This window comes from Madurella fahalii (assembly GCF_045866475.1).
Source record: "Madurella fahalii IFM 68171 DNA, scaffold_2, whole genome shotgun sequence".
NCBI lineage: Eukaryota > Fungi > Ascomycota > Sordariomycetes > Sordariales > Madurella > Madurella fahalii.
The window spans coordinates 7,201,513-7,217,555 of NW_027263972.1; the positions used below are offsets into that span (position 1 = coordinate 7,201,513).

The 16,043-nt window shown below is 54.0% G+C and overlaps 6 protein-coding genes across 6 annotated transcripts; 2 read left to right on the forward strand and 4 right to left on the reverse strand.

Moving 5' to 3' along the window:
- Positions 1-233: 233 nt before the first annotated feature.
- On the reverse strand, positions 234-1,615 carry MFIFM68171_04868 (Wsc domain-containing protein; the record flags this gene model as incomplete). The annotated part of the gene is made up of 6 exons (XM_071060288.1): positions 234-271; positions 348-503; positions 561-598; positions 654-1,045; positions 1,109-1,360; positions 1,430-1,615. 6 exons carry the CDS (start codon positions 1,613-1,615, stop codon positions 234-236), a joined length of 1,062 nt encoding a protein of 353 aa, XP_070916389.1.
- Positions 1,616-3,796: 2,181 nt separating this feature from the next.
- On the reverse strand, positions 3,797-5,189 carry MFIFM68171_04869 (Rhodopsin domain-containing protein; the record flags this gene model as incomplete). The annotated part of the gene is made up of 5 exons (XM_071060289.1): positions 3,797-4,241; positions 4,306-4,664; positions 4,729-4,796; positions 4,871-4,927; positions 4,991-5,189. 5 exons carry the CDS (start codon positions 5,187-5,189, stop codon positions 3,797-3,799), a joined length of 1,128 nt encoding a protein of 375 aa, XP_070916390.1.
- A 1,085-nt stretch (positions 5,190-6,274) lies between these two features.
- Positions 6,275-7,396, reverse strand: MFIFM68171_04870 (CHK kinase-like domain-containing protein; the record flags this gene model as incomplete). The annotated part of the gene is made up of 1 exon (XM_071060290.1): positions 6,275-7,396. One exon carries the CDS (start codon positions 7,394-7,396, stop codon positions 6,275-6,277), a length of 1,122 nt encoding a protein of 373 aa, XP_070916391.1.
- Positions 7,397-9,498: 2,102 nt separating this feature from the next.
- Positions 9,499-10,173, forward strand: MFIFM68171_04871 (uncharacterized protein; the record flags this gene model as incomplete). The annotated part of the gene is made up of 1 exon (XM_071060291.1): positions 9,499-10,173. The coding sequence occupies one exon, from the start codon at positions 9,499-9,501 to the stop codon at positions 10,171-10,173; it is 675 nt and encodes a 224-aa protein (XP_070916392.1).
- A 1,109-nt stretch (positions 10,174-11,282) lies between these two features.
- MFIFM68171_04872 (uncharacterized protein) lies at positions 11,283-13,263 on the reverse strand (the record flags this gene model as incomplete). Its single annotated transcript, XM_071060292.1, has 3 exons — positions 11,283-11,450; positions 11,507-12,791; positions 12,854-13,263. 3 exons carry the CDS (start codon positions 13,261-13,263, stop codon positions 11,283-11,285), a joined length of 1,863 nt encoding a protein of 620 aa, XP_070916393.1.
- Positions 13,264-14,180: 917 nt separating this feature from the next.
- MFIFM68171_04873 (Beta-1,3-glucanase, Osmotin/thaumatin-like superfamily, glucan endo-1,3-beta-glucosidase) lies at positions 14,181-15,404 on the forward strand (the record flags this gene model as incomplete). The annotated part of the gene is made up of 1 exon (XM_071060293.1): positions 14,181-15,404. The coding sequence occupies one exon, from the start codon at positions 14,181-14,183 to the stop codon at positions 15,402-15,404; it is 1,224 nt and encodes a 407-aa protein (XP_070916394.1).
- Positions 15,405-16,043: the final 639 nt, after the last annotated feature.

The window sequence follows — 16,043 nt, forward strand, 5'->3', positions numbered from 1 at the left end:
CGGCAGTTATCATTCAGCATTGGCCGACTCCGTACCGTACAGTACCACTCGTCGCCTCCGCAAGCCCGAGGGAAGGTCTTGGCTGCAAAAGAATGGCTAAGATGTAAGGCCCCAAAGTAGGGGATCTAAACATCCAAGTAGAACTCTAGTAGGTGTTCTGGTCTGTACGTAAAACGTCATACTCAGCAAGGGAATGGCTCGTTTCCAATCCACCCGACGTGGTTACCCCATCCCTATGTCTCAACGACATTCCCAGGGATTGCTGGAAGCCCTGCAGATAGGTAGTATCTCAGCATCAGCAAACTCTCGCGCTATGGAATCCCCACTCTAGGATATTTTATACTCACATTCTCCATTGGTCCCTACATTCTCTTGGACACGCGATGGGATGGTGCAGGCAATAGCATCCTTGCCAGATTGGATCTTGAGGGCGTTGCAAACTTCCAGGGTGCACCCGTCCTTTCCGAGGTTGTCCATGCCCCTCTGGAGGGAGTCATCTTTCCCTGTAGGATGTTAGCTTCCGGTGACGAGCAGGCCTTTTGACGTGATTGGAGCCGCACATCCGAAGAGGTAGTCGCCGTGTTGGCCATGGCCAGAACTGCGAGGATGTCAGCGACGTATGGGCTGAGAAGGTTGAGACCGCGGTGGCCTACCTATCGCCAAAACTGTAGACAAATGGTTGTTTGCCTCCCTGGAAATACTTGGGATCGTTGAACGGCCTGGTATCAAGCATAATCTCATACATCACTTGTGGTACACGGATCGGGTGCGATGCAGGGCAGTTCGGGCCTGCCAGAACCGCGCCGGGTGCGTACGCCATATGGCTGCTGTGGTCGGGGCTGTCAAGGTTCTTCCCGTCCCAGCAGCTGGGGAAGATGATGGTAGCGCGAATCCCGCCGGGACACATCTTCAGCGGGAACTCGGACGAGTCGCGTGAGTCACAGGGGACGCCGCCTTCGCCGTTCCCGTTGCAGCGGTGGCAGATGCCCGGGAGAGTGCCTTCCTTTGTACGGAGGGCGGGATTCCCGGCCACCATTCGGAACCCCTGGGTGAAGTTTGTTAGCCGGGATACACCTTGAGGGGCGGCATCGACTGGATGTCCTCATACGGGCTTGAAAGATGTCGTCTTGGCGTTGCCGCTGAATGGTTGCATATAGTAAACCGTTAGACCGCCTTCCTGAGGAAGTTTTTCTTGACTGTTGGGGCGGCGGAAGTTTGCCATTTGTGGGACGAGTCGGTAAGAGCCATTCTCTGGGGATTTGAAGTACACCGTGGCCGTCCAATAGTTACTGAAGTCTTCCGCGTAGGTGCAAGACGTGCAAGTTGACGTCTCAGCCGGGTCGAAATCGGCCGGGTCCATCTACATTTGATAGGTAAGCACAGGTAGCTCCTGTCGTAGAGGACACGAGGGGAATCGGGGGCCTGATACCGAAAAATTGAACGAGTTGCCACCGACAATCTGGTGGGTGTGAGAGGAGGGGGCCATGCCGGGTTGGACGATAGGGTCGGCTCGTTCGATCACAAGTTGAGAACACCCGAATCGAAGCATATTTCCCTGTGCCATGACATGGCCTACAGCCAACGCCGTGGCGGCGATGAGGATCTTCAGAGTCATGGCGGCGAAGGTGTTGACCTGGAGGACAGGAGCAATACCGGATGTGAAATTCTGTGGAAGTGTTTTTATTTTTATCCCTTGGGCCAAATCCCCAGCGGAGCCCCTCGCAGTACGCGTCTTTGAAACATCCGGAGACAAGCTTAGATAGTGGGGTTAACCAAGGTGGCCGATCATAAGTGATTAAGATAGGTAGGTATCCAGAATCGTGTCTGTCCGACACGGTATAGGAGGTCAAATTTGTGTGCACCTCTCGGAAAACTGCCGAGACGGAATGCATTTGCTAGCATCGTCCACTTTCCTGAAACTAGGCAGAGGTGGCTTGGGCAATTCATTGGCTGTGGGGAAATAAGGATGAATACACCGTGGGTGGGGGTCTATTAACAGCGGGCGGTGTGTCTGCTCGCTTAACACCTGGAACTTCCCAACAAACGACCAAGTTCTTGCGTCCTATATGGCGAATAATGTAGAAGCTAGATAAACGTCCTCGCTTGATTCGGAGAGATTAGTATTGGCTGTACATGACGACCGAGCACCCAAAGGCGAAGTTTGTTTTGGTTTGATCCCGGCTGTTTGGACTAAGGTGGTAGCGCGGCCTCTTTAGTTGGGATCTAGTATCTTCTGTCCTCGGAGAGGCGGCCGTTTGCGGTGGCCGTCAAACCGGAGGCAACTGGAATTCCCGGTTAAGTTTAGATGTTTCATAGAGTTAGGAGGTGTTCGGAGTACCTCGGTCTCGTGACTGGGGAGTTCGGCGTCTGAACACCTGTACGCGGTACGCAATAGTTAGTTTCTGCCTACTAATAGTGCCTGGGAATGACTTCGATGGGGTCATTGATTCCTTATTGTAGGGGATTGCAGCTTCTGCGCCCACACAGAGCAGAAACCTCAGTATCTAGCCTGGAGCGGGGGGTCTTGGTCATGATGTTGCCATACCCTGACTGTATCGCCCAGCGCTGTCAATAGTACCTCTACTGATAATATTATGACGGCTAGCTGGACATCATAATAGCCTATGTTGGTTATGTTGGTGTCTGGCTGGGCGTCATAATGTGACCAGCATTTCGGAATTGGCAGCGCTGGGATATAGGGTCTGGGTAATGGCAGATACACCCCTTTTTCCTGCTAGGTTTCAATGTCCAAACCGCCGCTACAAAAAACCCTTCACGCCGTAAAGGCGGCCGTTAGTCGCTGGAGGGGGAACCCTGTGGTCTCATGCGCTTCGAAAGGTCCAGAAGCGCGTTGGAAGTATTGTTAGCTGCAAGGCCTATATAGACCTGTCTCTGCTGCCGGTTGCTTTCGAGACACATCTTTCTGTAAGTTCTATTGAACAAGTTTTAAATCAGAGTTGACTTTGGAGATTGTTTATTTCTCTGACCTTATTACAGAGCTAATTGGTCCAAGCAAGTTTGTCCTTTATGGCCGATATCGGGACTAAACATGCATTTTAGGACGAATAACTTACCGTCAGATTCATGCGGCGCTGCTTCGAAATTGGCGTTGCCTTATAAAGACGCCCGAGCGTACAGTGGTGGTGGGTGCTACATGAGGACTGCAGCGGAAGTGCTGTGAAGCCAGCGTATCGCAGGACGCTCGCCGAGTTTAGAGCGGTATATAGTTGTAAACGCAGCATTTTGCCGTTCCATAGCGCTTGCGCCGGACTCCAATAACAGTAACTTTTGGCAATCTTTACTCTCACATTGAGTATGATAGGAGCATGCTGCTCGATAATTACTTTATGCCCCCCTTTCTGCTAACCAGCCAGCCCGTCACACCTCTCACACCCTAGTGCAAAGTGTCTAAATGACCTTCAACGCACTACGCATTACTATCTAGCAAGGTTGGAATTGATTGTAGGATTAAGCCGCTCAGACGGGCTTTCCATCACCCAGCGGAGTGACTTGATGGCGGCTGCCCGTCTATACAGCGGTGTTGACACAGGCAACGCGACGCTTGAAACAGATCAACGGATCTGGTCTCTCCCTATTCTAATAACTAGGCCTTCTTGTTTAAAAAATCGCAATTCTTTTGCCTATTAAAGGCAGTTACTCAATGGAAACTGAATGGAAATTTGCACCTCTTGCACCGGCAGCGCTTACAGACCTGCTTTAAGCGTCGCTATATCAAGGGACTGGTCAGCAAATCTGCGGCTTGTACGGCTCACTTCAATAACATAAACAGTGCCGCTCATACCGGCTGGTGTGCTATGTACTGCGGCGCCAGAATAGAATCTGTACTATCCCCCTTGCCCGTCGTAGTCCCCTTCGGCCGACTCTCATACTCGACGGAAAACTGATCCTCGATGACAATATTATTATTCCTGGGTTCCCCGTGGTCCGTCTCCCCGTTCCCCACACTGTGGAGCTGATAGCTATGGCCCAACCCCCGGCTGCCCTTGCTGGGCTTGGGGTACGAGTCGTCGGTCCTGCCAGCGCCGGAGCCGGTCTTGGAGAAGAGTGAGGGCAAGTGGCGTCTGACGAAAGGCTTAAGCGCGGCGAGCGAGTTGCAGAGGATGCCGAGGTTCATCTCGAGCAGGGACCAGACGGCGGCGGAGCACTGCGTGAAGGTCACGTCGGGGTTGTCCACCATGGCGCGGACGTAGGCGACGCGGACGATAGAGGCAATGCAGGCACTAGACACGCGAAAGGGGGAGAATTAGTACGGGCGTGAAGAAAGTTGCGAGGGGTTTGTCATACGCTGAGCCAAGCACCAGAATCGCGCCGACAGTGATCCTCTGCTTTAGGGGCATTTGGAGGCTGTGGATCGTAGAGATCGGGAGGATGATGATGGCGCCATCGGTGACGATGTTGAGGACGGCCTGGGAGACGGCGATGTTGTTCAGGCAGACAGCGCTCTCAGGGGTACCCAGGAGCGGGTTGCAGGGTCCGCAGAACAAGCCGGTGAAGGTCACAGAGTAGCCGACGAGCACCACGGCAATTACGATGATCTGGGCGCGGAAGATCTTGTTTGGGTTGATGCGCCAGTAGAGAACGAGAATGGACAGCTTTGTTAAGGTGGGTGGCCAGATGTAGGTTAATGCCAGTATGATGAGGCGCTGTAGATTGATGGGGATAGTTAGTTAGTCCCCCGGAACTGTGTTCTCATCAATCGCGACATACCTCGAGATATCCCATTAGTTGTGTTGCTGTGACTTCGTACAGATTTCTACCAAACCCCGCTGGCATGGCTAGAACGGAAGGGTGTGTCAGGAGACGATCATCATGTCGGATAGAACGGTGGATGTCATGGGAAGAGGCATACATTTAAGCGATTCAATGAAGAAGGCCAAAGTAATCGCCCATGCGCTGATGAGCAGTGCTGCGAGAATGTTAGACCCGGCTATATGGAATAGAAATGCGATCAACGGCATGGGTAACATACGTTCATCGAGTCCCACGGATTTAACGACAAAGGCCCGAGTGTACACCCGCAATATAAGCGCCACCGTCGCCAGTGTATACGTCACGGCGAAAACGGCAATGAAGCTGATCTGGACGGGCGTTGTGTGATGGAAGTCGGGGATCACGCCCGGTGGTGGCGGCATGAGGCCGACCTCGCCTGCCGGGTCGGTAGAAGCCATTGTTGATGCAGGCCCTCTGAGAGTGACTCGTCGGCGTTGGGGAAAGGAACGATAGGATAGAAGGAGAGGCAAGGAGCAGACGAATCCGGCCAACCTGTGGACATTTCCACCCCACCGGGCTCACGAGGATTCTTATCCTCAGCTTCTTAACAAAAAACGGGCGGCAGGGCCCCCATCAATAGGATGACTTTCCTGGCAGTTTTGCCGCAGAAGAAGAAAAAAAAATGAAAAAGTTCGGAGGACGCGAGAATGTCCCCTTGATTGCCATCCCTGCTGCGTTGTATAGACAATACCAATCGACGGACAAGCTGTTCCAACGTCCGTGTCCTGGTTGGCACTCCCCGGCTCCCCGGTGGCACCCACATTTCACAACGGTCGCATCCAATCTACTGGAACAGCAGCCCATGGAAGCTTTGAATCGGCATGGAGGAAAAGAAAACAAAGTGAGACAACACAAATTCAGCGAAAACCCCAAGCTGCGCTGCAACCCGTCGATCCGAATACTCCCCCTTGACGCAGTTCTATACGTACATTATGTTTGACCTGGCAATTGTTAAGACTATTTCCTCGCGGAACGTCAAGGTTCCTCCCGGGGTGGGGTCCCGTTGGCCGACATGAAATACCTGGCAAAAAGTGGACAGACAGGGGAGCCACTAGCAGAGGTAGGTTAGTGCCGGTACTTGTATTAGTTAGTCCTCGTTTCATCAACCATGCGTGAGCGGGCGGAGGGTGGAGGGGCCTGTTTAACTTGTGCGAGGGGTCCGTACCGAACCGGGGCTAGCGGTCCTCACCCACGGATGCGGGTCTGTCAGTGCCAAGTTTTCTGGCCCTCTGCTCGGTTTTCTTTTCTCCTGTTCTTTTCTTTTTCACCTGAAGTGTGGATGGAGTGTGAATGGACGGCCGGTTCGATCCGCCACCACAGGACCAAAAAGGCAACATGCGGCTGAGCGGGGTCCATGATACGATTTGCCCCCGGTTTCTCTCCTATCACATTCTGCTGTGCGCGGCATGGGAGAGAATGTGGCGTGACCGAGAGCAGAGGTGCATTGGTGGGTATTAATTACCTAATCTCCGTCTCCCTGCCCCTACGCCTCTGTAACATAGCCCGGAAGACTCTCCAACAGCTCCAAGCTCTTGTGGTCTACAATGGCCGCACAGTGCCTCTCCGTCATGATATCGACTTTGGCCTTGGGTTGCATCATGGGTGGCGTCAAGGACCAAGCAAAGCCATGGAGATGGTGCTTCCGGTAATCGTCCCAGAGAGCCTCCTTCTCCAACTTGGGCCCACCGGACTTGTGCAGGGTGGCAAGATAATGCTCAAAGAGCTCGATCTCGTTCGCCCTCCTGTCCTCGATGGTCAGGGAGCCGACGACGAAGTACGTCACGTCGTGGAGGAACGAGTTAAAGTGTAGGCCCTGCCAGTCGATGAAGCCCGGCTCGCCCGCGGGCGTGATGAAGGTGTTGCCGATGTGGGAGTCGCCGTGCGTAAGGCACAGGTGGCTCTGGTTCGTCGTCGCCCATAGCGTCTTGAAGGCGCGGATCATCCTCTCGCGGTCCGTCATGTGGTCGGGGACGGGCGGCCTGGCCGCCTCGTCGAAATAGCGCTTCGCCCACTCGGACTCGACCACCATGGACAGGATGACCTCGCGGAGGTCGGGGCCATCCTTGAGCCAGGGGAAGTCCTCCTGCTTCGCTCCCCATGTCTTGGCGTGGAGTATGGCGAGCTCCTCCACGCCAGCGCGCACGCGCTCGACCGGCCAGGGCTCGAGCGGGTCACCAAACCGGTAGCCCATGGCCTTGAGGTCGTCGAGCACCACGATGCCCTGGCCCGTGACGGTGTCGCTGCCGCAGTACCAGGCGGGCGGGAGCCGCATCGACACAGTCGGGGCGATGTGGTAGAAAAACTCGGCCTCGCGGCGGTAAACGGCGTTCAGGGCCGGGTGGAGCTTAACGAGGACGGGGTTGAAGCCACCCTTGACGCAGACGTGACTCGGCAATGATGCGGCATCGTTGCCGTCTTCATATGTGAGCTCGTAAAGGAGCTTGCTGGCCGTCCCATGGATTGGCTCGACAAGGTTCGCCGTCTTGACAGGTCGCCCGAGAATCTTAGTGAACCAGGCAGCTGTGACTTCTTCGACTGTCACGGGTAGCGCATCGGCGGAGTTGAGGGCGCCATTGGCTCCAGCTGGAGGCACAGGGAATGTCATTATTTTTCCCCCTCTTCTTCAGCTAACAATGAGACGGAATTAGTGATGCTAAGGTGGTACTCTGTACTGTTCCCTCCCTCTTGTAGATACAATAAGAATAAAGGGTATTTTTCTGGACGAAGCAACACAGGAAATAAGGAGAGGCATACCGAGATATCCCATGGCGTGGCTTGACTAAGCCACCTGCAATACCATGTGGAATTCCGTTTAGGCAAGGGTGTGATGGAGGCGGTGAATGGGTATCTGGACCAGGCTAAACCTCACTACGGCGGCACCCCGGCGAATCAACAGATGACCAATCCCAATGCGGAACGGCTTACACACAGCTAGGAATGTGGTTTCAAGTTCCGAAGGGACAGGACAAATCGCAGCAGTTCAAGGTCTCAGCGGAGCTGTTCCGGGGCCCACCTGCAGGATTAGTCTACCCCTCCTTCTAGCTGCTCTGGGACTCTGGGAGAGATGTGTCTCCTGGGTCAGTTGAACCCAAGTCGAGAGCGTCAGCTCCACCGCATTTCATCTTGTACTTTGTCCGCTTCATCGGCAAACGGCACAGAGGCTCACCACTGGAATGCAATGCCCAGCACCGGGCTTACAGTGTATTTTTGTCACTGAGGCCTTGGGGCCGCCCGCACTCACTCGATAAGGGATGGCGATGAAAACTCAATGATGAGTCTCGGTTGCGTGGTGGACAGGACCTACCACACAGGACCTACCACACAGGACCTCATCCACCTAATTACCCGTTGACAAGCCGTGCCGATACAAGCTCACGGGGACTGCTTTGGAAGAGGAGATTCAGAACGCCCTTGTCACATGGTTGAGGAATGGCCACTTGGCGCAGTCCTGAAGCACGTTATGGTGGGGTGTCCCCGATGGAGGTAGATTGCTCTTCCGAAACGGCACAGCTGCAGCGCGGCTGCCTGCGGAGAACTCTTTCAAACCAAGGTACCTGTAGCTAACGTACGTTACCGGACACGTTGGAATCCCTAAACCGCATTACTAGAACCTGGCACACGTGGAGTCGTGGTACTAAAAGTTGTGGAACCGTTAGGCGCGTTCTTGGAAACAATAGAAGTTTGTTGGACCGCATTACCATAACAGAGGAACTGGTGAAACAGCGTTCCCGGTCATTTGGCGGAGCCGTGAACCACATTACTAAGTAGATACGGCGGAGCTGTTGAATCGCGTTTCTTATTTATTATTTGGCGGCCTTCATCTATACTCGGCGAGTCCTTGAGGCATCGGCGGCATCGATCGGCGGCATCGATCGGCGGCATCGGCCCCGTGGACGGTTGGACTGGGAGGTTCCGACGACCGGATTGACGATTGTCGGTAGCCGAGGCGGATAAGAATGGACAGGACCGCTCGCCGGTGCAGCACGTCCCACACTTTCTTTTCAGCGGAAATGATCTGGTGCGACGCGCCGTTTCGCCTAGATTCGCCTCATTTTTTGCCTCACTTTTGCCTCACTTTGGCATCCATGTTGCCTTAATCCCTAAGTCGCCCATCACTGCATTCTTGAATATTTCACGGTGACTTAATAAGGCGTAACTATAGGGATTAGGCACAGCCACATCCATGCTTGTGACAAAATTATAAAATACCAGCGGTTGACCTGTGATCCATCTCAGCCTCCGACGTCCTAAAGAATCAACTTTATCAATCCCGAGTTAGGTATCATCTCCATCATTTACGCCTTTTGGTGGCAGACGAATGGTACCAGAACCCTCCGCCCTCCACGCAATGGCAGAAGATGCCCGATATTCTCCAGCCACAGCCTTGCCTCTTACCCTATGGTCTCGGTAAGACACATACAGACAGCGGGAAAGCCATGTATCATCGCGCACTGGCGACGCGCTGCGGTTTAGCATACTATAGACATCGACTCCTATCAACTCGCTGTTAGTGACCTCAAAGTGGAGCCGATGACTGTAGTATGCTAAACCACAGAATTGAAGCTAGCGACAGTGTCGTGCGTGTACGTACCCTTGCTCTAATCGGGTCGGTAAAGTTGCCGACTCGAGTTCAGGTATTCCGGATGACCCTCGTTTGTCCTTTCCAGATCCTTTGTCCCACACCCAACCCCCCTCGCCTACAATGACATGAACAGCCACTCGACCAACTTATACACAGACCAGGACACCTGGAATATCCCAACTGGGGAGTTCCATGCCTGGCAGACTGAGCAGTCCCCACTCGCACATGATGACCTCACAAGAGGCTTAGATATCAACCCGGTGGAAGTCATTCGTCCCGAGCACTGTCAACCGACTGCGGATCGCTCATTTACCTCCAACACTCCTCGGATGGAATCGGTCAAGCCGTCAAGATCGATCTACCGACATATCTGGGATCAATGCGGAAAAGGCTTCCAATCTCAGAAAGATGTCGATCGTCACCGGCGCTGCATCCACGAGAAGTCTACGCCATACGTCTGTCGCGAGGCAGGATGCCGCAGGTCCAGCCGCGGTTTCTCGAGGAGAGAAAATTACGAGACGCACCTACTCAACGTCCATCGGAAGCCCTCGAAATCAGGCAGCACCAGCTTTGCTGTACGCAGGGAAGGGAAGGAACCTAGTAGTACCGCCACGGACCACGGCTTGGAAGGTTACTCGCGAGGGCAGTGGGCGGATATCCTATTGGCGGAGCGGGAGAAGTGCCAGATCCAACAAGAAGAGCTCCAAGAGGCGAAGGCTGAACTCATGAAGCTCAAAGGCAGAATTGACCAGTGTGAGGATATGTGGCTGAAGGTCCTCGTGGCTAAGGTGACGAAGTAGGACAAGCAAAAGACAACCGCTGCGTCAGAATACACGGTGCTAGGATAGGCCATGCTCATGGGAGTGTCCCCGATGGTAATGGGTGCTGCCTGTGCTTGGTGTATGAAGGTTCTCTACTAATATATGTTGAGTCGGGGGAAACCGTCCCCGGGGAACGGGAGCCTTCGGATGAGAGGTCATACTTACTGAGATGGCGCTCCAGGGGCTGGAACTCGTCCAGGGACCTTATTGTGATTTGCACTATATTAAGTAAGGCCATCTCAGCTATATCTACTTAGACGAAACACGCAATTCAGCACTTCCTCCCACATTTGTTGCAAGCTCAGTTGGGGAGCTTTCTTTGCGTGCAAAGCAGTCTCCGTATGATCGGAGGGAGCTCGATTCAGCCGTGTTGTTTTGATCTTGAGCGGGCTACAGGGACCAGATTCATTGTGGTGCCGTCTAGTCTGTCTTGTTTATCTATGTTTGGCATTTGGCCGTCTTTGCCCTCCTTTTTGCTTTGATGGGTATGTGAATGTAGATGTGTATTTCTGCACCGTTTCACTTTTACTTGCTGATGTAGACTTTTTACCCTTAGGGGGCCTTGGGCTCTCCCTGCTAAACGTGTACCTTAGTTATTGGAGTTTGTTGGCTCACATTGACAAACGCATGTTAGTCTATGTACGCGCTAAGTACCTGTAGGTAGTAAGATATTCGAGCGCGACGGGTGGATTAGGCCAGTTGAGCCTTCCACAAAATGTATTTCTATTCCAATTTACTTTCCCCCGGGGGGGCAGGAACAAAGTACATAGAACAGCCCAATGTGTAAAGGAAATCATCAAGAGTTCCCTGCCCGTCTTCTACACATGACCTCGTCGTTTTTCCTGCAGGAACGGCGGTAAGTCTACCCCATGCTTGTCAAGATAATGCTGTCGCGCCCTGTCTCGCCGGACCGAGCTGTAAGCGCACTGATCACAGGGGATACGCTGGGTTTCGGGGTCGTGTTTCTTCTTGTGCTTGTATAGGCCGGGTCGTGAATGGAATGTGTTCCCGCACCCCGGGTACTCGCAAATGAGGATGCGTCTTGACATTGTGATTAGCCTCTGATGTCGCCTAGAAGACCTGTATGCTCACTGTCTCTTGCTTCCCGGGGGACCTTCACTCAGCTGGCTATCCGAAGGATTACGGCGCTTGCCTCGCTTCGCAGGCGTGTCATTGCTTGCTGCCGAAGGGCTGGGTGACTTTCCAAGTATCCAGCTGATGAACTCGGCCCGTTTCCCGTGAGACTTGAAGTATTCCTAGCCCCTTGATCAGCTGCTTTCCGCAACATCAGTCGATTCGGGCATCATGTTACCCTGGACACAGTGAACAGATAACCTTGGACTTCCTCTTCTGTGCCGAACAAGCCCAGCACGACGAACTTCTTAGCAACGGCTAGCAGCGCTAAAAAGCAGGCGTCGTCTGCCCCGGCTCTTTTGAGGGGTTCAAAAAACTCCCTCTGCAGTTTCCTCTCAGTTTTGGAGCACTCGCTGGCGGAAGTTGAGCCAGTCCTGCTGCGTGCCACTGTTTTACCGCGACCAGAAAGCCGGCAGAAACATTCGCCCGCGTCTTTAACGAAAGCAAAAACGGCAAGGAATAGGACCATGTTTCGCAGGTTCAAGACAGCGCAGTCGGAGACTTTTTTGGTTATCTGGAACTCATACAGACGCTCACAGATGAATGGGGACTTGTGGGGGGGTGGAGGTGGCGTTATCTGGCAACCTGCAGCCGGCAGACTTGAGGCCGGAGAGCAATTTGTCATGGAAGCACCGAGAGGTGACAGGATGTACCCCGGGATCGGTTGCTTGGGCTCACAAAACCGTCCAATCTCCCTAGGGTCGATGTCTTTTGGCGCTTCATAGTCGTCGCCATTGTCGCCGAAGCCGAGGAGTAGAGAGAAGTTGAATTCCTGCTCGGTGAGACTTGTGACATCCACCACATCTTGCTCTAGGTTTGCCGACGAGATTCCGGACTGGCCCGTCTCGGACAGATTTTCGGCAAGATGGCCCATTTCCGCGGAAGCAATGATTGCTACTTGCTGCAGAAAGTGCGTGTTATTTGGAAAATGAAGGGAGTGGTCTCCACCGTGAGGGTCGAATGTTGGGGGCCGCTCTCGCGGTGGTGGAGACGCGAAGCGAGAGGGCCACATTCTTGACGCCAAGATAACAAAAGCATCTCTTTCATCCGCATCTTTAATGTAGTCACTCCATCGTTGCAGCCCTGATAATACCTGGGCTTCCTGCATCCGCTTCTGGCGCACCAACATTCGGGATATAGCGTGGGATAGACTAGCAAAAGCAAAGATGTCAGCGAGGGTGTCTGGTACAAGGCCTTCCAAGACATCGCGGTAGACGAGGGTCCCTCGATCTGCTAACGCCCTGGAGCTGAAAAGCTGGGCGTGAAGCTTGCGAATCGTCGGAGGTATTGACCCGGAAGCTATAGCTTTGAAACGTTGGAACTCGGCTCGCATGCCTTTCCTCAGAGAGCGCAACCCTCTCCAGCTTCTATCCAGATCCCTTGTCATTTGAGCGGGAGAGTTGGGTTCCGGTGCATCCTCAAATATCTCATCCAGTGCTATGTCAAGTACGGTATCATCGCCCCTGCCATGAGTTAGCCTTTGACGTTGGTGAGTGCGGTAGGATTTCGCTCAGGGGATGTATACCAGCGTTGGCACTGAAAATGCCCACTACCAAGACCACGCAACCCGAAATCATCAACATATCGCAGTCCGCGCTGCAGGGATTCAACGCCATCTTCCCTCTCAACCTTGTCCAGAAACTTTAAGCCAGCGATCATGCCATCAACCTCTGCTAGCGCTCGTTTCGTATGTTCGCGAATCTCGAAGATCTCGGCGGAGATGGCGAACGGGCGTAGGGGGTCGGCGAGAAACGTCTCAACGCGAGAACTCCGCAACAACAGATCGTCGGCGGCCGGGGTGGCGTTCCCATGATGGCTAATGTTATTGTCGCCACAGTTGTTCTGGTCTAGTTCGAAGCTCCAGTTGGGCAGCAATGGTGGACTGAGGCTCCGCGGAGGGATATCAATGAATGTATCCATTCCTTCTTCCGTCATGGTTTGCTAACGTGATTGATTGACAGATAGGGCTGAAGCCTGGCGTAATAGCTTTCGTTTGCAGAGTGTCGGATCTTTTTTAAAATGACAATCCAGTGTTATACTTGATCGTTTGGACAAGCCCAGCGAGAAAATAAGACACAAATGGAAGCCAGGACAATGTGAGGTACCTTACGTAATGCTTGTCCTGGCAATATTTGTCCCCCCAAACGTGGTCCTGCTTGACAGACAAGGCGGGATTGGAGACCGGGGTTAGGGTTCTGATCGTGGCTGTGGCTGCGACTGATTGTGTCATACTACATCAAAACTCTGCCTTTGAAACCATCTCCTGCTCGTAGTAAAATTTGGTACTTCGGTGGTTCGAATCGCTATCTCGCTGCTTACCTTGGTCAGGGGAGAAGGTTGGACAATACAGCGAGGTATTGTACCACGCAGATGGAAAGGCGGGGCGCTGTGGAGCCCCCGAGAATTTAGCATAGTCCCCTTCCGCCCATCCAGTACTGTACTGTACTGTACTGTACCTCTGGTCCTCACGAGATCTCGCCGACTTCCAGGTGAGAAGCCACCTTGACATTGCTTTTAACGTTCTCTCTCATCCCACTGTTCCGTTTGAAGTACCAATTTGCCGTGAGTTATGGATCGAGCGAGCCGCCGTTCCCAGTTTGTCCTGCCCTGGGCCCAAATGTGGACTCTGGCAGCACAGCGTCCGAACGCGATTGGGGTGCTGCGGGTGACCTTAAGTGGCCACCCGACATTGACGGCATGAGCTCTCCAACACAGCACGACACAAAACAGCTCACCTTCCACGGAATCGCTGCGACCAAACCAATAACTCTCTTTATCGCTATTTGGCCAGTGGTGATTAGCACGCCTGTCTTCAAGTTAACCAGCGGCGGCATCCAACAAAGGATCGGAAGATGCCCGACGCACTTACCATCCAGCTTGTCAATCACTCGACGACCCCAAATGTCTACGCCTTTATCACCGGACTAGCTATTCAGCGCGACATGGCGCGCGTCTTTCTCAAGGCTGACGGCAGGACGCTCTACTTCCCCGAGTCACCTCCGGGAGGTAAAATCCTGCAACCATTGACCGAAGACTGCGCAATCCCGCTCGGCCCACCGGGAGCTTCGGTCGCTGTCACCATCCCGCAAATGGCCGGCGGCCGCATCTGGTTCAGCGCTGAAAGCAAGCTCACCTTCCTGCGGAACCCGGCGGGGCGCGGCGGCGGCGCTGCGCTGGTCGAGCCGTCGGTACTGAACCCAACCGACCCCAATGCGAACACGGACTTTGCCTTTTGCGAGTTCACGCTCAACGCGGACCAGCTCTTTGCCAATATCACCTATGTCGACTTTGTCCCGCGCCTACCCATCGCCCTGACGCTACAGACGCGAAGCGGAGAAGTGCAACACGTCAGCGGTATGCCGCCCGACGGGCTGGAGAGGGTGTGCGCTAGGTTGCGGGCACAGGCTGCCAAAGATGGCCAGCCGTGGGACAAGCTTGTGGTCCAGCGCAGAGGGCAAGATCGACCACTGAGAGTGTTGAGCCCGACGCATGCCGGCGCAATCGGTGCGAGCTTCGCCGGGTACTTTGAGCCGCTGGTTGAGGTGGCATGGGACAAGTACGCGCTCCAGGTGCGGCCGCACCACCGGCTGCCAATGTTCTCGCGCGGCCATGAGCCGCGAGCAGTGCTGCGCATCGACACGCAGGCGGCGCCCGGAGTCCTGGAAGGCACTGTGCATAGGGGTTCCGACAAGCTGGTGATAGGCAGCGAGGAGTTTGCGCGGCCTACGACGGCCGACATCTTGGGTTGCAATAGCGGGCCATTTACCACCGGGCCGTCGCCCACGCGCAACGCAATCATCCCTCGACTCGCTGCGGCTTTCCAGCGCAGCTCTATTGTTGTCGTGGCCGATCACCCCTCGCACCCGGAGACGTTTTACCGGTGCGAGCCGACAAACCACTACGCCCGCATCGTGCACCAATGCAATCTCGACAGCAAGGGGTATGCGTTTGCATATGACGATGTCCAGCCTGACGGAGGGGCGGATCAGAGTGGAAAGGTGAATGCTGGAGATCCAGCAGTGTTGATCGTTGCTGTAGGAGGGAGAAGCGCGTATGTTGGGAACAGAATGGCTTGAGGTAACGTTCGCCCGTGAGCAAGATGACTCGCGGTTGCTATAGACGGACTGTAAGTACGGTACTATTGCAGGGCGCGAACAGTCATATGCCGTTTCGAGCATGAAGTTTGGGGCTATCTTCAGCTGGGGGGCTGCTGTACCTATTTTGGTCCCTCTCATAGCCCCCCGGATATGCATTTGAGAGGTATGGTCTTACTCCGGGGTAATCTGATCGTCGACGCCGATACACACAGACCGACGGACAGAAGCAGTAAGGTCGAGATGTCTAGATGCGAGCAATCGCGATGCATTTGAGTGCTTCTCTGACTATTAACACAACCAAGTTCCTCGGCACCCTTGTCCTCATGCCGCGCCGTCATCTCGTCCCAAATTAGACACAGGCATTGCCCGGTCTAGACCCAGGCGAGCCCAGCACAGGCCAACAGTCCTCGGATGCAACCCAGCGGCAGTGCGAATAACGACGCGCTGAGCTCGATGCCCGAAGCCGTCCACTGAGGAAGACACAATCACCAACGTTCCTAGAGTAACATTGGTCGATAGGATGAAACCGGGCATCTCGTCTTTTGACGTGAGTCCGAACACGATGAGATGAATTAGTTTTCATCACCCACTGATTCTACGATGTAATGAAATATCTAC